Consider the following 21,151-nt stretch of genomic DNA (forward strand, 5'->3'; position numbering starts at 1 on the left):
GAAGAAAGAAAATAGATGTAGCCTGATAGGTAACTGTCCATAAGAAATGTTGATATAAATTTTGTTAGTCCGATTAAATTTTCCCCAAAAATAATATTAATATTAATTAACAGGTAAACGTTTCAGATTTTTTAGAAGCTTTACTGCGAAATTCACCCATTTTCAAAATGGCTACCCCGGAAATAATTACAGCTGAAGGACCCAACTTTTTTTTAATTACGTGTTATATGAGACCCTAAACTTTCGTTATAACCCATAATTGCCATTTTGAATTTAAGAATTGTAATGATATTCTTCAAAACGTTAACACTAAAGTCTATGGGAAAACAATTGGTTGGTTGGTCCCTATAGCGTCGAGGCAAACTCTTAATTCCGTGTAAGAAGTGTCACACACTTTAAGATGCTTATCCCCATGATTTTAAATCTATTTCCGTGTAAGAGGTGTTACAAAACTTCATTTGTTTAACCTTGTGACATAAGCCCAAAGTGTCAGTGTGTTCGTTGGGAATCAAATGCCTAATATCGTGTCAGGGGTGTTACAAACAGTCAAAGGTTTAGTCTAAAACCAAATGCCTGGTTTGGCTGCAGAAATTAGGTAATGTACCAGATGTTCAATAATATCGGCCAGAAGTAATACCAGGTTTCAAATATTATGCGACAAGGTAGAAGTCAGAGATCTACATTCTATTCAAAAGCAAAAGCTTAATAAAGTATTAAAGTATTCCGAACGTATGAGGTTTACTATCTGGTTAAATGCCTAATATCGTGTCTTTTTTTTTTACAAAGTGTTACAATTACAAATAATCAAATGTTCGTCCCCGAATCAAAGGCATAATATTGCATCAGAATCAAATAATGTGCCAGATGTTAAGCTTCAATCCAGCTTTTTACTAATCAGAACACTCTATTTGGAGTGAAGATATTGCCCTTGACGGAACTATTTTTTCGGGAAATATTTAAACAAAAGATGTATCTCCATTCAAAATATTGTAAATTATCCGTCGTCTGACAACTTCAACTTCAAAATTAACAGCAATCCGCAAGCGCACCAGTTTAGTTTCTGACAGTGGCAGTGATTACATATAACACATAGATCTTGATCTTTGAAGTCATAACATGTGCTTTATACTCGTGAAATATTTCAGAGACGTAGTGATACCCTCAGAATCAAACTAGTCTATTATTGTTCCTTGGAGCCTAGCTACTTTACATTTATCATTAGGCCCATCAGCTTGTCAGAGATATTGTTATGCTCACTACGACATGCAACGTTAAAAACTAGAAACCCGTGGCATGTAGACAAAAATATAGCAATATGTCCAAAAATTCGTCACAGGTCGAGACTCATTTTTATAATCTAGTAAACTAAGAAGCCTTTCCTACGGACCGCAACAGGTCGGAGGCCTTGCAGCTTATCAGAAGTCTATATCAGTTCATATCCTCTCGTGAGATGTCTGCACGTAGAAACACGTTCATCGGTTAGAGAAAGACCTATGTTTAGAAGCATAAAAACGTGTCGAATTTGGCTTTAACGTCAAACACAAAAGGCGATATTGATTTTATCATTCTAAATTCATCCATTATAAATTATCCTTTTTTTTTGTTATATGTTTTCTGATATTTTGTTGTGGTATTCATTTAGATTCCTATAATCAAGGTGTGAGAGACTTGCCAACACTAATCAACATCCGATCGAGCACAACTCTAAAACGTAATATTGATTGTAAAGTTCATTTAACAACGGTTGCAATAAAATGTTATATCAAAGTGATATTAATTACAGGTGTTGGCTATACATACCTTTTCATATCCGATAAGGGGATCGAACCCGAAGAATATTTGATCACATTATCATTTGACCACCCTATATACAAATCACATATCATTTTCATTCAGTATGACATTGACATCAGCGCAAGTCAAAACAAGAAAATAGACCGATGTTTGCAACCTGGTCATTTTCATAGAATACATACCACATCCTTAAGTAATGCTTAAGTTATGAATTAGTTAACATTCTATCAATATATAATGCTTTAGGTAAAAGAGAACGTTAGCTGTGTAAGAGATGGATACGTGTGTTGACGGCGGTCATGTTTTTGAATGTGCGTTATATTCAAATAATCCCACAAGCGCTGAAATGATGACGACTTCATAGTGATGCATCACCAACAATTCCAAGGTGAACAGGAGACGTTGGCATAGTTTGCTACATTGTTATAAAGTGACGTCTTGGAAATAGTGGTGATAGGAACGTTAATAATCTTTGTCAGAGGAAAAAAGCCAGATAATTGAGTTCTTCAGGGTCGTGTTATTTCACCCACTTTATTCAATGTTCTGTACGAACAATCTAGATAAATATATAAAAGATCAACCATATAGTAGAAAACTTGCCAATACGGCCCCATTTGCAGACGATACCAGCTTTTGAAATACAAATAAATAATTACTAACAATGGTAACAAAGTATAACTACAACTTGCCATGGGACTGTTAATGGGCTTTTCACACCTTTGCCAAACATAAAGCAGACATGACCTTTATGATCTTTGACTTTTGGTTATTGAGGAAATGCCGTTTAAAGGTTTTAACCTTTATGAACCCTTCGAAATTAGAATTATGTCAGGGTCATTAATTTGATCAAACTTGGTAGCCATTTACCCCAAAATGCAATATCGTATAAAGATTTAGCAATTATTGCGCAATCATGGAAATATTTCAAAATTGAGTACATCCTGAACCGGGGGTGCTATCGAAAAAATTGCAGGTATCAAAATCATCAGAATAAAATCCTGCATCGATCTACGCGAAACAAAAATTTAAAAATATCTGAAAATTTGCTACCCTTTGACCTCATAATGAACTTTTTTATGGGTGATGGTCATTTAAACGTATGCTGACACGGCGGCCATACCAGATTTCGGACCAACCCGAGAATAACATAACATAATCAAGACCATCGCTCAGTTCGGTTATAAAAGGTTTGTACTGAATTGCTCTGATGGCACTAGAAACGTGAATGGTTGGAATACCAAAAAGATCAAAGCAAATATTTAAAATGGCGTACCAATTTATCAGCAAATGTTATTGAAAAAATAAAGACATCAAAATCATCAGAATGGCAAACTGCACTGATCTTACAAAAATAAATGAACATGATTCCTTAGCGAGATTTTTAATTAGGCATATTTTGTATTTTGGTTTGTTTTTGTTTAACGTCCCATTAACAGACAGGGCCATTTAAGGACGTGTCAGGTTTTAGAGGTGGAGGAATGCCGGAGTACACGGAGTAAAAACACCAACTTACGGTCTGTACCTGGCAACTGCCCCACGTAGGTTTCAAACTCGCAACCTAGAGGTGGAGGGCTAGTGATAAAGTGTCGGGGCATCTTAACCACTCGGCCACCGCGTCCCCTATTTTGTATTAAAATGGCATGGAACAAAATAATATAAATAATATAATTGCATTAACCCTGTCAATTCCACGGTTTTCGAGTTATGGCCATTTCAAACTTCTTATGTATGTCTTCATATTGGATTTTTGACTTACTTGGAAATGTTACATAATGTATATTATGTATCGCAATCAGTGTTTATATTTTTCACACCATGATAACAAATTCATTTAATTGCTTAATCATCACAATGTTCTCCAAGGCTTAGTACAACTTTAATATGTTTGGTATTAAAGTTTATATGAAGAGGATCATTGGAAGAAATGATTACGGTGTTTTTCTACACATGTATTTATTCAAATTAAAGCACCATACCAGAATTTCATAAATTTCATCAAGGCAGAGAAATAGTATGGACTAAGATTAATCTAAATAGCTGAAGACTGGGTTTTTTTTCCAGACCACATAATATTGTGTAGTCAAACAATACCATGTCTTTAATGAGGAAAAACAACACATATACGTTATCGGTCATTGTGTATTTAAAACAAAAAAAAAGTTTTAAGCATATCTAAATTTAATGTGTCCCCGTTCATTTCAAAAGGGTATTAAAACAAATTGCATATTGACCATGCTAACATCACCAGTATTATATAGATCCAACGCCCATAAATTGTGAATTATGTCGTCCTTCCCATAGCTGTTGAATAATCATGTTACGTCTTGTGAAGCTTCGTAACAGAATACCTGTGTTGTGAATGTATGTGAAAAACTGACAGCGAAGGTGTTTATGTCACCTATTCCCGAAGGTGATGTTCGGCCATGCGTGACTACAATCGGTGTAGTCTACACTTGGTCAAGGTCGTATTAGGACGGTTTTTATGCCCCAATACTTGTGTGATCTTAGACTACACCTGCCATTGTCGGCAATACGTATGTTGAGTTTATAACCTTTTATAGTCGGTCATCATTTACAACACTGGTGTCAGAAGTAAAAACGTATTTTCATAAATAGTTATACAGCGGTATTCATTGTAAACAGTGGCCTTTGTGAAAGATATTTATAGTCGTACGTCGCGGGGAGGTGAAAGGTTAAAGTACTATTGTTCAGTACTTAGCTGTGTTCACGAATAAGTTCGATTTTAACACGTCTTTTGTGTTTCCATATCGGATGTCATTATACTTGGTAACATTGAAGGAGTTCAGCGAAAGGGATATACGTTAACAGATATTATTGCAGAAATTGATAACATTAATATGATGGTTAAGGGTGGGAGATCGTCACTTGGTACCTACCCTACATCAGATAGCGATGGTGGTGGTGATCTCGGTTTGGTGGTGGTGATCTCGGTTTTGTCATACAATGACACTGAGGTTGGCCTCATTGTTCGGATTCAGCTGCAGATGTTGATGCTGATAGCATATCTCATTATTAAAACGGAGAGGCGTGTTGTGAATGTACGTGGCGAGCTGACTTCTCTGAGGGAAGGTGCTTATTTTACCTCTTCCCGAAGATGACGTTCGGCCATGCGTGACTACAATCGGAGTAGTCAACACCTGGCCATGCTCGTATCAAGACGTACTTTACGTACCCAAACTTGTGGTCGTAGACTACACCTGCCATTGTCGGCAAAATATATGTTGAGTACATAACATTGCATAGTTTGCAACACTTGTGTCTGTGTAAGATAAGCAAAGGGAGTATGCCAAATTATTACCGTTCAAGTTCAAATGAAACTTGAAATTAAAATTCGTTCGAAGAAAACAGTAAAGTTTTGTACGATTTTTTTTTTGATTTTTTTTCTACTTTGATCACGTATATGTATTATAATTTGATGAATACTCTGTTTTCTACTAGGACATTCATATATAAAACACTGATACGACGAATTCAATCAGACCAAGTAAAATATTCTACTTATCCAGAAGTCCTATTTACAGTGTTTTATGTACACAAATGTAATGGCATAAATCACCAATCCACGTGCTTACCATACACATTTCCGATCACATTATGGGACAAGGCATTATTTGAAGCCAAATATTTCACATCAAGGAGTTTTAATAAACATTTTATTAGCACATAATTCAGAAAACAATATAGACGTCGTCTGATTAGCTCTGGTCATGTCACACACATGAATGCATGCGTAAACATTTTATGTAAAGCATATCCCTATCACCCCATCATTTATGTAATGTAAGAGTGAACATTTCCTTGACCATGAATAATTTATAAAAAAAAATCAGGCCAATCACATACGCCATTGAGCGTTTGTGATATGTCATAAATATGGCTGACATGTAATTTGAGGCGAACATTATTTCAGCGATGATTTTATTGAAAAACCAACAGTATACACGCAGGTTTCTTTATACATTGTAGGGAGCTATTGTCAGACAGAAATACGCATAGGCTATATAACAACCGAAACCATGCATAAAACAAATAATGCATTTTGAAACTGTTATTGAATATTTTTTGAAATTATATGAAAACACAATTGTAAACATAAAAGCCTAGAACAAAAATGCATTAAAAACCTTATCAAAATTGTGAGAGTCCTATACATGGTATATTTAAGAACAAACACAAAATTTTGTAATATGAGTGTTTGCTTAATTTTCATTAGCCATCTTCCTGTTATCATCACAAGGAAATTACCCAGGCATTTTACTGCTCGCTCTATTTTCAGCACGGACAGGTCGGCAATCTTTGCCTCCAAACACGCAGCGCGTTACTTTGCATAATAGCCAATCAGAATGCTGGGAACAAACGATTGTTCAGCATCATTTTGTTAACAATATGGCAGACGAGCTACCTCAACAATGCTTCGCTAAAATAAACGAAGATGGATTACACGATATTTGGAAGAAAAAAGACGTGTTGTCCCAGAAAAAATACTTCAGATGCAACAAAACTATTCCGGAAATATGTAAACACATGTCAGTCGTTATGCCGACTTTGAACACTTAAGTTAACATGATTTGGACATTAGCCTTTGGATTTTTTATTCCCTTTTATTTAGTTGGGCATATTACAAAACAGTTATACAGTTATTGTCTTCTGTTGAAGTGTACACGAGAATATACGGACAAGGTCAAGGGCTTGCATGGTTACCTCAGCCTGTGGCAACGATGAACAAACTCTTGACCAGGTCTGTATAGTCTCGTGTACACCTCAACAAAAGTCAATACTAGTATAAAAGCTAATACACGGTGTAAACTCAGCCAAGCTTGGCTAGCTCGATTAAAAATAATACAAACACAAAGAAATTTCCTATGACTAGAAATTCTCAACATCATGTAAATATGAATATGCGAATATGGTTCAATATTGACAATAAAGTTAATTTAAAGATTAAATACATAAAATACCAACCTTTTGCCCCTTAGATTAGAAATGTCTAACGAATTCAATTGCAAATTCCTATTGGAATAATATAAATTGAATTAATATTCCTCAAAAAATCAATGTCATTGTTATATTTTGTTTGTGGGGCCGTCATTAAAGTAATGACTGTATATGCTAACTACATGTTTATTACTGCATGGCTATGTAGACTTCTGATACAGATACAGAATACAGTGTCGGTATACACCGGTGTAATATACATGATCGGGGCATGTGCTGATAAGCCTTGACACCATTGAAGTTAATCAAAATACAGACCTGTCTCACTCCGATCTTATTACGGTCGTAATAGATAATTGCATGGACATTACATATCTCCCCATTTTACAGAATGAGACTTCATATAAACAAAAGGGAACAACCAACCAATTGAAAAAATATATTTTTGAAACAGCCCCTGTGTATAGAACGTTGAGCCAAGGATAAAATGTCTGGCAGTCACTGATTGGCCAGTATGTTCTGAAGTGAGAAAATAGATATGTAGCCTGATAGGTAACTATCAATAAGAAATGTTCACGTAATAATAGTAAACAGGTAATCATTTAAGATTTTTGAGAATTTTTACTGCGAAATTCACCTATTTTCAAAATGGCTACCCTGGAGAAAATTTGAGCTGAAGGACCCAACTTTTCTTTTTTGATTAGGTATTATATCAGACCCTAAACTTTTATTATAAACCATAATCGTCATATTCAATTCAAGAATTTGAATGAAATAATCCAAAACGTTAACACTAAAGTTTATGGGAAAACAATTGGTTGGTTGGTCTCTTTAGCGAGCTACCGCATACGACATTTTGTGCCATCTAGCGTCCCTGGAAACCAGATGATGGGACCGACTAGCACATTTTCGGACGGGATTCTCATCTTGGAGGCATTGTAGCAGAATTTAGAGATAAATTGAGATTCAGGGGGGATTGATGATGAAAATATGACACATGTAGTGTTACAAGGAGGACCATAGACCGGACAGATACGGACATACATTCTATATTTCAATGGTAGCGGTATATATCGTGGCTCGGGGTACGGTGGTATGCTGGTTGTACTGCTGGCACTACCCCGGTTCAATGTGTGGGTGTGTGTCTGGTTGTTCTGTTGTCACTACCCCGATTCGGTATTCGGTGATGTGTTTGGTTGTTCTGTTGTCACTACCCCAGTTCAGTGTTTGGTGATATATCTGGTTATTTTTTGTTGTCACTTGCCCGGTTCCGTGTTCTGTGTCTGTGTTTCGACTCTTTTATCTAAATAATGGCTCTACTCCTAATTTTTTTTCTCGTTCGGCCTTTTTTTCTTCATTTTTTACAAAAATACCAGAAATTAGGGGGTGGAGGAGATAACATTGAGTTATCTCCCCCTGATCTTTATTCTATATCTTATTTGTTTATATTTCTGAGTAGCACGATTTCTATACTTGGCTATTAACCAAAAACCATCACTTTAAATTCAAAGCTTATCAAGATATTATAATTTACATTTCAAAATTAACTCAATTTTAATGTGGTTTTCTCTTAAGAATTTCATATCCGGTACCAATAGAAGAATCAACCTACCAGCCTAAGACTTGCAGTCAGGCACTGCATATTTTGATAGCATAACCTATGGTTCTATCTTGTTCCAGAAAAGTTATATTTGAAAAATGTGAAAGACGCTATAGGGAACAACCAACCAATTGAAAAAAATATATTTTTGAAACAGCCCCTGTGTATAGAACGTTGAGCCAAGGATAAAATGTCTGGCAGTCACTGATTGGCCAGTATGTTCTGAAGTGAGAAAATAGATATGTAGCCTGATAGGTAACTATCAATAAGAAATGTTGATATAAATTTCGTAAGTCCGATTGGTTTTTTTCCCAAAAGTTCACGTAATAATAGTAAACAGGTAAACACTTAAGATTTTTGAGAATTTTTACTGCGAAATTCACCTATTTTCAAAATGGCTACCCTGGAGAAAATTTGAGGTGAAGGACCCAACTTTTTCTTTTTGATTAGGTGTTATATCAGACCCTAAACTTTTGTTATAAACCATAATCGTCATATTCAATTCATGAATTTGAATGAAATAATCCAAAACGTTAACACTAAAGTCTATGGGAAAACAATTGGTTGGTTGGTCTCAAAAGCATTTAAATTTACGATAAGCAAATAGTTTAGCCCAGTCCAATCTGTACCAATTAATTTGGTCAGTAAATTTCAATTTGATCTCCCCACGGAGTATATGGGGTTTTGTTATAATGAGTCCTGGACGGGGCTGTCGTGTCTGGCGATAATCATGTCCAATTAGTGTCTGTTTAAAATCACACAGGCTCTTGTGATTTACGATGGTGACGTCCAAGTGGAATTTTCACTTTACGGTAAATGTTCTAAAACAATGTAAACTACCTTCACAGATTGGTTCTCAATATTGTCCTCTGATCACTGTCTTCTCTATTATCTATCTATATATATATAACAATATTTAATTGTGAGTTAAGGGTTTTGTTATGCCCTTTGACACACAACTCACTGCTTTACTAAACACACTATCCTACTGTAAGAATACAAGGGATCATTATGCCCTTGAAATACACTTCATGCATACACAAAATATTTCCATAGATTCGATGGTTTCTTTCGTCGTGCGGACCTCCTGATGCTTGGTTTATCATGCATGTTTCTTTCTTCCTCCTCCTCGGGGCATTGTTCCGATGGTGGTGTTATAACTCGTTTGAAAAATGAAGAATTTCTGGTAATTTGATGATTGTTTCTTTCAGCTTTCACCATGGATCCTTTCTTAGAATTTATTCGGTATGGTTTTGGATCAAATGGGATTGTCAGCTTGTCATGTTTGTTCTGTTTAACAAGAACGGTGTCACCTACTTTTAGCTTTGATTCAGTAGCATGCCTTGTGCTGTCTAATTTCTCCTTCATCTTTTGTTTTCTTTTGTTGTCAGTTTCTCTCACAATGGAGTCATCGCTAGTTTTGACTTCAATGCTCAGTATCTTGACGCGAATGTTTCGTCCAAACAGTAATTCTGAGGGCGATACACCTGTTGTAGTGTGAGGTGTTGCTCGATAATTACGTAAGAAACGGAATAGTTCTTGTTTCAACACACGATTTTCAGCATGAGCAGCGCGAATCGACTTTCCTAGAGTCCTGATGAAGCGCTCTACTTCTCCATTTGCTTGAGGCCATAATGGTGTAACCTTTTGATGTTTGAAACCTAAATCCTCCTCAAATTTCTGAAATTCGTTTCCATTAAACGGCGGTCCATTGTCCGTTTTGAGCTTTTGTGGAATTCCAAACATTGCAAAGATTTTGTCTAGTACTGGTATGACAGTACGTGCTGACTCATTTGATAGTATCTCAACGACTGGATACCTTGAGTAATCATCCACAAGTACCATTAAGTATGATCCTGACGGGAATGGTCCACAAAAATCCATGCTTACTCTGGTCCACGGAACTTCTGGAAGTTCTGTCGTCCGTAAAGGTTCGGTATTTGTCTTAGGTACTGATACAAGGCACGGAATACATCCCTTACACATTTCTTGGACTTTTTTGTCTATACCGGGGAACCAAACTTTTTCCAGCGGTAATTGTTTTGTTTTCACAATTCCCTGATGTCCCTCATGGGCCAGTTCAATTGCTCGCTGATGAAGAGTGTTTGGAATAACCAGTTTGTTTTCACATAATAACACTTCATCATTCTTTGTAGTGACCAATGTCAGGTTACTGCGTACTCTTGACAATGTTTCCATGGTTTTAGACGAGTAGGTCTAGCAGCCTGTTAGAAGTGATATGATTTCTTTCAATCCTTCTGATATCTTAGATGTATAAATTCTAACAAGGGAAGCTGATGATAATATGTTCTTGCTATGTCGGAAGGCTTACGAAGCAAACATGTCTGCTAAGGATTTTCGTCAGACGTATTGATCCGTTCAGAGTTTGAAAGCGATACAAGTCCATTCGGCCTGTCATTTTAAGTTGTTACAAGAAATGCTTTTACAAGATTAGATAAGTAAATATTAATAACTATATTTCTCCAATAAAATAACAGACAATTACTGTGATTATGACAATGACCTGTTATTCTTTCTAACAGAAAACAAAAGTGGGTTGGACTCACAGATATAGACAAATAACATTAACAAATGCAAGCAGCTAATTTCCGAAATATAATCTATTGATATATAGAAATTAAGCAACTTTCAGAAATAATTCACAAATATAATTCAGGTATATACAGTGGTCTAATAAATCAACATTGTTAATTACTTATCTTATAACAGTTGTCATTAAGAAATCCTTTCATATCTGTTTCTCTAGAATTAGGAATGTTAATGAATCCAACAGTTCACAGTTCCAAGCATATATTATCTAGCTTACGTTTTGTTAACAATCACTTGTCAATAAAAACTTGTAAACAAAATATGAAATATAATGAATTGCAAAGCCGTAATCGTTATTTCTCTTGAGTAAACAACATAATCCGCTTTACATTTCTGTAATGGCTGTCTGCCTTTAGTCAAAAGGATATTAATTCATGCATGTATGAACGCTAGGTGATTTAAGAGCATTTCATTGCACATAGAACATGTTTGTCTCTTTCCTCGTGGATCTTGCAGACTCCATTCGACAACAGGAAATACTGACCTGTTAGAAAACATGTGATTATAGCTTCAATGGACTAGGAAAAACCAATTTCTAAACAAGCCCCAAAATATAAATTTACATGAATATCCTTGAAAAAAAGTACACAGATATATAATTGTTTCGAAGGGATTGGTGTTTTCTTTATTAATGAAATACAAATGTAGGTCAAATCCAGATAACTAGATTATAAAGGGAATGATCATGCGTAATACTGGAGGTAGAATCTTATTGATTTTGTTACTGGTTACATATTTGTTCTGGATAAAGGACATAATTTAATACTTAATTGACAATTCTTTGTGAAACTGAAAGAGACAATAACAACGTCATTATAGATACCATCACTGCTTCTAATTGTTATATAAAAGTGTGTTTAACATATTTTAGATGGCTGTTCTACAGTTGGTTTCGCTAATGATCATCGCACCAATGCTATTTTTCTTCACCATGGAGACATTAGGCAAAGGTAAATATCTTCTTATTAACATTGGTACCGTTTTATCACTGAGTTCTCTTCCACTCAACATCCAAAGAAATAAAATATCTGTATTTATTTTTCCCCGGCAAATTTCTATTATTACAATAAAACAACCCCCCCCCCCCCCCCCCTCCACACTTTCGTATACCTTCCCTGCTATGCTATGTCTCATTGGTATGTTATACCAATCAAAAGGACAATTGCCTTTGTCAAAATCTATCAAAACCCGTCTTGTTTGTTAGACATATACATTATTTTAAAGAAGAATTGTTAGGTGAGAAATTCATCAATTGATTAAAAGAATTATTTTTTGGGAGGGATCATGCTGTCATTGTCAAAACTATTCTGTCGTTGCTAAGACTCTCTTTTGATTGTAATATCATGTTATCGCAAACAAGCTACCACTAAAACAAATAAATCAAAGAAAGGGCTTCAATGTAAAATGATCCTTGTATTGACTTCTCGATATATTAATGCTTAAATGAAATAAGTAATACATATAAAGCACAAACAAGCTATTTTAGTTCCTTACAGCACGCATTTATATGCTTATGTTGAAACATAGTACATAATTTATTGCAATCAATATTTTTTTCTCTTTTTGTATTTTTCAGATCGTCAATCTCTCTCTCTCTCTCTCTCTCTCTCTCTCGCTCTCTCTCTCTCTCTCTCTCTCTCTCTCTCTCTCTCTCTCTCTCTCTCTCTCTCTCTGTTTGAGTGACCATACGTTATTATACTCCAGATCTGATGATATCTTACAGTTATTATTTTAGACTTCAGATGGTGCTTATACCAGTTTTACACCCATCCGAGAACCTGGTTTCAAGCAAGAGAACTATGTAAACAGAATAACAAGATGTTGGCTCATATCACAGACCAATCACAGCATGATTACCTGACTTCACTGATCCAGTCCAGTCTACCTGCAATATACCGATTTCCCCCAAGGTATCATAACAATGTCGTATTTTGACAGTACAAGTTTATTTCACTCGATAGTTTTCCTCAGAAATATCTTCATATACATATTTTTTTCTCATCAAATGTCATCTGTTGCTATCCGCTTGTGCCTGAATGTACATGTTTATTTCTTTCGAAGGCGTAACAATGACACGTGGCCATTGCGAATTTTCATAAGGAAAGTTTGTTTTCGTTTTTTTTTTTTTCAAATTTCAAAGTAGGTTTCCCTTGCTCATTGGCTTGGTATAGATGTCGGGTAGAAAGCTACAGTTTTGAAAGTACAAAATTATCGGTTTTTCTAAGAAACTTCTCGGTCTTTCTCAAACTTCATCGGTATGTTTCTTTTGAGTTGGCCTATCAAAAGTATACTAATAACGTTGTCTTGTAAAGACATCAACATTCTCCTTGTCTTACCTTTTTTTTGACAATACAGTTGTATCGCCGTTCCTCTATCAACAATATCCCTGTATCACCGTTCACCAATCAACAATAACTTTGTACCTGTCGACAAATTCAATTGATATTTTTGCGGGATATTTTCTTTCACAAGGTTGGGGACAATAGAAGCTTTGATAGGATTCAACAATTGTATGTAAATAAAACATGTGGATAATATAGATCTACAAGTAAATAAAAAACATGTTCACATAAGTGGCGCACGTGTGAGGCGTTTGTGCTCGGTTCATTATCACGTATCGTCCTGGTCTCGTCACGCGTTTGCGCAAACGTAGTTCGATGTAATTCTCAAAGCTCTGTGTAACCTTTGTACATCGTTTTCACTTTGAACGTATCTTCAAGTCCTCTTTTCACCATCTTTTGTTCCTGAATATTTTTTATCTTTATCGCTTCCCTAGCGCGTTTTTGTTTGGTTTTTAATGAGTTCATGTGTAAGGGAAGTCACCCCTGACGAAACTTATGAAGGGCGCGCACCACCAATTCCACACGCGTGTACACTGGGAGACACGAATGTCCTAGTTTTTTCATATATTCTCCTAATTTACAATTTTTCACCAATTTTACCAAATAAGCACTAATTTTGCACAGCATATACTACTTTTTCAGAAACATATCTAATTATGAATTGAGATTTGCCTCTGGCTATTTTATGGCACAGCAACACCACAGCACTGCTAGCTGTATACTATCTTACCTGGACAGCAGTAATTCTTGACCACCAAGCTCAGTGGCTAGTCCTAGCCTGGCGCGCTCATCCATGAAGCTGTCTTATATTACCTAATTGATGGATATCAGGTCTTGAAATAATTAGGACACAATGGGGAAATATTTCATCATTGTGATAATTTATTTGTGAAAATTAAAACACATACTTCTAAAGTTTAGTGATATGAAAAGGACTACCCAAAAAGCTGACGAATATTTCATCAATTAAGGGATATATTCAGAAAAATGGAGAACAAACTGTTATATTGAACATAATCATAGACGTATATATCACAATATTGTATGTGTTTTAGTGACTAAATGATATATCTATCTTTGATAACACAATACATTAGCAGATAATGACAATTAGAATTTAGATAGGACGTAGTGATCAACATAAAAGATATATAATCAAACTTTTCTCTATATACATGAAGAAGCAGATTTTTATAGTATTACATAAAAGCAGGGTGTAGGTATATTTTTTAGATCACAATTTAACTTATATCATCACTTATGTCAGTAAACAACCAAAAAAATAAGACCCTGTTATAAAGTGACACTTCAGTCAATAAACGAAAGAAGTGTAACCTTTCCTATCCTTGGCTTTTGTTTCAGCTCACCCAGGTATCACACCTTCACGCCTGAGTGAGCTCCTCCTAGTCCCTAGCTATACAGGTAAATATCCAACATCAGTATAAGGAGATCAGTATTAAACCAATTATTTTTTCTTTTTTTCTTCTTTTTTTTCTTTCCCTCTAAAACACTGACCAATTTGATAGTTCATAGCTTGAAATATTACTTGATAATATATAAATATAGTTAATATAATAGTAGTTAATCGTTATATAATTATGTGGAAAAAAATGTTGCATGATCACAAGGTACCGCCAGGTTCTTTTCATGGAAAGTGACATTCGCCAGTATCTTATCATTTTCAATATTCAAAGTTGAAGTTTTCATGTACATATTTTCATGATAGGTTATTCATTATTGATAGTAATATTTAAACTTTTGCCTTACGTTTATATGAGTGTAGGACAAAAGCCCCCCCCCCCCCCCCCCCCCCCTCCCTTCTTCCACATTTCGGATTAACAGTATAGACACTCGATTATTTTTTTTGTAATAATAATAATTTACTCCGGATTCTATAAACATATATGTCTCTGCCCAGGTCAATAAAAAAATACATCAAAATTCATTAATTCTAAAGTTTTAACTATTTTATTCAAAAATAATTAATAGTATTATTTGATTTCATTAAATGTAATACAAAACTCCTAAAGCAAGTGAAAATTGATATTATATTACACTCTTTAAAATAGCAATTCAATTGCTAAACATGCTTCGGTTTACCAAGGTAACACACCTTCACGCCTGAGTGGACCTCCCTCAGTCTACTGCTCTACAGGGGAATATTAACACATATATATATTAAACATGTTTCATTTTTTGTTTCTCTCTGTAACACACCTTCACGCCTGAGTGGGCCTCCCTCAGTCCCCTGCTCTACAGGGAAATATTAACACATATATATATTAAACATGTTTCATTATTTGTTTCTCTCTGTAACACACCTTCACGCCTGAGTGGACCTCCCTCAGTCCCCTGCTCTACAGGGAAATATTAACACCTATATATATTAAACATGTTTCATTTTTTGTTTCTCCCTGTAACATTGTGACCAATATGATAATTCAATGAATATATTTTCTTTTAAGTGTAACTTTTGAACTACGATATTTGTCACAATATGTTTCAACGAAAAATGAAACAAACAAAAAATTAGAATGGATAATTTGTCTAAACTAAAACAGCAGTGCTGTGGTGTTGCTGTGCCATGAAATAGCACGAGGCAAATATCTCAAAATTAGTCCTTGTCCCAAGAAAACTAGTCGTTTTCTCCAATTTTAGACACTGTCCAATATTTCTAGGACCGACCAGGAAAAATAGTCAAAATTGAAGAATAATAGAACACATCACCTAGTTTTAGACAGTAACGAGAGAATTATATAGTATTCATCTTTTTTTTAGACATTGAGGGAAATAATAGACACTGAAAACAATATTTGTGCCTATCACAGAAGTATTAGGAGCATTTCACAAAATTCGGCTTGAAGGCATGAATTGTGTGAATTTCATAATTAGATATGTTTCTGAAAAATAGTCGGTGCTGTGCTAAATTAGTGCTTATTTGGTAAAATTGGTGAAAAATTCTAAATTAGCAGAAAATATGAAAAAAAACTAGGACATTCGTGTCTCCCAGTGGTAGCTATATCTAAGGAATGCCGTTTAATATGGCCGAGCCACACATCTATATCTATATTTAAAGTGTACCCTGAACGAAAAATTATATTTGAATATGTTATTTGTATTGATAAATTAACAAGAATGCAGAAAACTGCATCCAAATCGGCCGACCCATTACCGAGTAATTGCGATTTTTCTCGAAAACATACCTGAAGGCCAAAGCAGAATACCTCGTTTTGGTGACCTCTGACCTGTGACGTCACAGGGTGAACACGATCGGAGCCGCCATATAGGAATTAGGAATATAGAAACAAACGTGAACACGTGCCTGTAATTAATGTGAATAAGACAACAAAAAGGAAAGTGCTGAATAATCTCTCTGAGTTATATTTGTGAATAAGTTAATAACAAGTGCTACCGAAACCAGGGACATATAATTTTCTTTTTAAACGGTGCCATATATAACATGTAGCATCTCAATAATTTTCTCTCATAACGAGCCATATACAACATGTAACATCTTACTAATTTTCTATTATAACGGACCAAATACAACGTTTATCATCTTATTTATTTTCTATTTTAACAGGTCGTATATAACATGTATATTTAATTTTTTTTTATTTGAATGGGTCGTTGTAACATGCATGGCATTTGAATAACGGACCGTTTATAACGACTTACATCATATAGCCTTTATTATGAGGGCATGACCGGTTTGTTACATACAAATGTACCAGTGTTAATTTCAGTAATAATACTTCTAGTAATACAAGTTTAAAATGCAATTCATACAAGATGTGAAATAAATGCTAATCATTTTGAATTTTTTATTAGCCAAAACAGCAAAGATACCGTTATTTGTGATTTTTGGGTAATTGTCCGCAACTGATAAAACGTGTCAATGAAAGATCAGTAACTCCCAGACAAGATTCATAGAGTAACTTTTCAACATCATAGGTATATATATGAATGAGGTAACTTAGGTTAATTATTCTATAGACAAACCTTTGAGAAATGATTTTTTTTTTCGTTTGTAAGGATAACAAAACTCACTGAATTCCAAAAATAATGTGTTTGATTTCAACAACTTGAAAATGTATTTCCTATAGTATAAACGCAATTCTTTATAAATATTCAAGCTCGATTTATGTACAACCTGTAAAAGCATGTCTTCGGAACGTTTTTGAAGTGCACAGAAACCAAACGCGTGAACTCACAAGCAATTATCAGCGTGTGCCGATTAGAACACCAGAAATCACAGACACCTGTGGTGCAGTGACAGGTGTGACGAGCTTGTGGACCGTCATTTCACACCTGGTAATTGTTTAGCGGTATACTAACCCTTTCAAACTTGAGAACTCGTAATTCTCCGAACATATTTATACATCTTTTAAAAGTCCCTTTTTAAGTGAAGATATGACTTGCGACACGAATAGAAAGCAAAACCACAAGGATCTCGATCACTTTATGATAATGACACAATTACAACAATAATGGCAAAAAATACATAAAATTTGAAAGAAAAAAATCATACACGAAAATCATTGCGAGTTTATAAGTTTTAGGATTAATTATGATTAGTCACGATGAAATAAATTGTATGTGTTTTATAATAAAAAACGGAGCTAAAATTATGGTTTTAATAAGTACCTATGCTTTATACCTGTCCAGAAAGTATAAATTATATTATAATTGTTGCGAATCACTTTCATATAATTTCTCTGACAACGATCGTTTATAAATCATATCTTTTTCAAGCATTTAATCGTCCTGAGACCATGGCGTGTAAAATAAGGGATAAAATCTGTATATGTAGAAGTTTGTTGTAGACTTCAACACTGGTATTCATACAGGAGAAAGATTAGAAGCGGGTTTTGTATAGAATATAACGCATGAATTTACTGTACGTGTGTTCGTCTTTTCTCACAAACCAGAGTATCCAGAACTGTTGTATTGTTGGTATTTTATTGTAATATTTATTTGCGAATGAAATGGCACATTATTGTAGTTAAAACTGTTGATGCTGTGTTCCTTTCTTTGGTAATGAGTAAAAATGGTAAACACATTACTAATATACATTTATTGGTGATTGACCGAATATTACACCAGTCTGTGTTAACCAAGCGGTCATTTTCAATTTCACTATTTTTTTTGTTTAAACTCAAACTTATATTGTTGGATTTCGACTTCTTGTCGGCAACATTCGCCAAATTCAACAACCTCAAATCTCATGTCCAGATCGTATTTAGACATGTTTGTGCTGATACTGTTCACACTGTCCTCTATGCTACTGGCCGCCATAACAGTCACTCCGTGCAAATCGCGTACTTCGATGTGCGATATCTCGGCACTCGGCCAACCGATTTTGATGCGGTTTGCGACATTCTTCTTTGATGGTTACACAGAATAACATATTTGATTATAGTTTTTCCTTCAGGGTACACTTTAAGTCACACACTAATATATATTTCAACAGTATCGCTGTTCGCCAATCAACAATAAACTTGCATTGAAGTTCCCTTATAGTGTATGAACAATATCATGAGTGTTAACATTATTTTCTTTTAATATGTTCTTATGGGCAGAAGCTCAAGATTAGATTTGATTCCACCTTTCATTTATGATTACATTGCAGAAAAGGATAATGTTTCAGTATGAGTCTATTGATTATCAAGGTTTAATGTAATCACATTTACCAGAAAGGATCGCCAGTAAAGCGTGACAAAAGTAATAGGTATTGTTTTACGCTGGTGCATTACAGTTCTCCCATGTGGGTAGGTCTGCACAAGACGAAAGGAGGGCAACCCGTTTGGCAAGATGACTGCGCCAGTCTGAACTCAAATTATAATCCTGTTCCTAATTTAACCAACGACGATGTTTGTTATATGTTAGACGGAAGTGAATCAACTTATCATAATGCTGATTGTGCCATGTCCAAACCATTCTTATGTCAGGCAGCAGATGTCGGTAAGAGCTTTTTATTTCGAAATCATTTAATACATGTATCATTGGAAGTTTGTATGTTCAATAGATTAAATATTACTAATTATTATAAAAAGAAAATCATTATACATTCCTTCAGATTTGTCTTTATTTCGATATAAATTGCCTGAAAACTCCTTTTTGGAAAAAAATGAAAACAGATTGTATGTTGTTACTCGCTATGTAGTCTCTTTACTAGTCAATATATTGTCCCTTGCCATAAAATTCCTGTACCAGTAATCATATTATTTTCACTCATTTCTCATAAAATAATTTACCAGTAACCATATCCCTTTACCTCATACCGCCGTCAGCACCTTACAGGTGTTTACTGTCCTACTGTCGCCTTACTATTAATGATATTGATTTTGGACCTAATCTGTATTTTTCTCTATATCACAGATTGGCGTACATGTCACACTCAAGTGGAGACATTGTCAGATGCCTATAGAAGAGTCGTGCAGGCAGTTGCCGACGACGTCTTTGCTTGTGAGGTGTGGTGTGCTTTTTCTGAACAATGTGTAGGTTACAAATATTTTCCCTCACGATGCGACTTATTTTTCTTCTCTGTTGGCAGAACGTACAGTATTGGAATACTATTCATGAAAGGTAAGGATGCCGTGGTTTGGTATAGGATAGATAGACAGACAGAAGTATTAGCTATATTTTCAAATTTACACATCGATATAAAGAAATAGCTACGTAGGTACTATTTTGTACATTAAACAGCGATGGGTTATTAGCCGTCAGTGATGTCACCATTTGTAAAGGAAAAATGCAAAATGTAACTGATGAAATCATACAGGGATCCGATCGTTCATACAGGATATTGGGACAGTATTCTGGTATTTCATGGACGGCGGCTTTGCTGTTTAGCTCTGGTCGTACATTGTTAAAATAGTTACATGCGTATGATAGAAGTTCTACAATTATACCTGGCCAACAGGTTAAGGAACATCTAAATAAATAATCCGTTCAAACTAATGTTCTGTGCTATAGATACTTTTGAGCATAACAGCATGGGCATTTTTTAGATTCAATTATTTGTGTGACTTAAAACAATTCTCTGATACATCTTGCCACAAAGTAACCCAGTAGAAAAAATGCTAGCACAGCCAGCAAATTATTGGTAATTATATATATAAAAAAAAAACAATTTGCTATATAACAAGTTCTGTGCAATTTTGTTTCGATATTTATTCGTGATTAAACAATTCAATATTATTCTCTCCTTGACCATTGTTCACGAAAGGACGCACTCAAGACTACATTTTATTTCATAAACTAATGAGCATGATTTAAGACAGTTTCCTCCAACAAATATATCATCAACTAAACTGTAAATGCTTACTTATAAATGGTGTTGTTGGTAGCCCTTTTTGCTTTTTGGAAAGCTATCCCTTGTTCCAGAAATACATCTCAAGATATATGATTCTTTTTTATATAAGCTAGGACATCTATGGAGATTGATATTTGTTTTGATTTTCGGTTTTCAGTTTTATGTCAAAACGCATCATCACAGAGACTCCTCTACTCAAAATTTATAGGAACCAAAAGTCCTTAAATATCCTCTGTTTCTAGAAGGCATATTGCATACTATTAATAAATATTTCCTTCATCAAAACGCATGATAATCACCCCTTACCCGTAGTCCAGACTAAAATAGACATAAGCTGTTTGATAATGTTCGGTTAATATAATTTATTTTAGTGCTATTGGTATTATTTTCTTTTCCCTTTCAGCCTTAGTAGAAAGGACAGCTGTGCCCCTCACAGGCACTGACGGTTACAATAGCGATTCCATCCAATATTTATATCCAAGCTGTCCACAGGAACTCCCAACGATAGAAACGACTCAGCCACCGGAGCCT

At 34.9% G+C, this 21,151-nt stretch overlaps 1 protein-coding gene across 1 annotated transcript; it reads right to left on the minus strand.

Annotated features, from left to right (window-relative positions):
- Positions 1-9,379: 9,379 nt before the first annotated feature.
- Positions 9,380-10,549, minus strand: LOC117320885 (uncharacterized protein K02A2.6-like). The gene has a single exon (XM_033875370.1). It carries the CDS (start codon positions 10,547-10,549, stop codon positions 9,380-9,382), a length of 1,170 nt encoding a protein of 389 aa, XP_033731261.1.
- Positions 10,550-21,151: the final 10,602 nt, after the last annotated feature.

The sequence above is a fragment of the Pecten maximus genome, unplaced genomic scaffold (assembly GCF_902652985.1).
Source record: "Pecten maximus unplaced genomic scaffold, xPecMax1.1, whole genome shotgun sequence".
NCBI classification, from domain to species: Eukaryota; Metazoa; Mollusca; class Bivalvia; order Pectinida; family Pectinidae; genus Pecten; species Pecten maximus.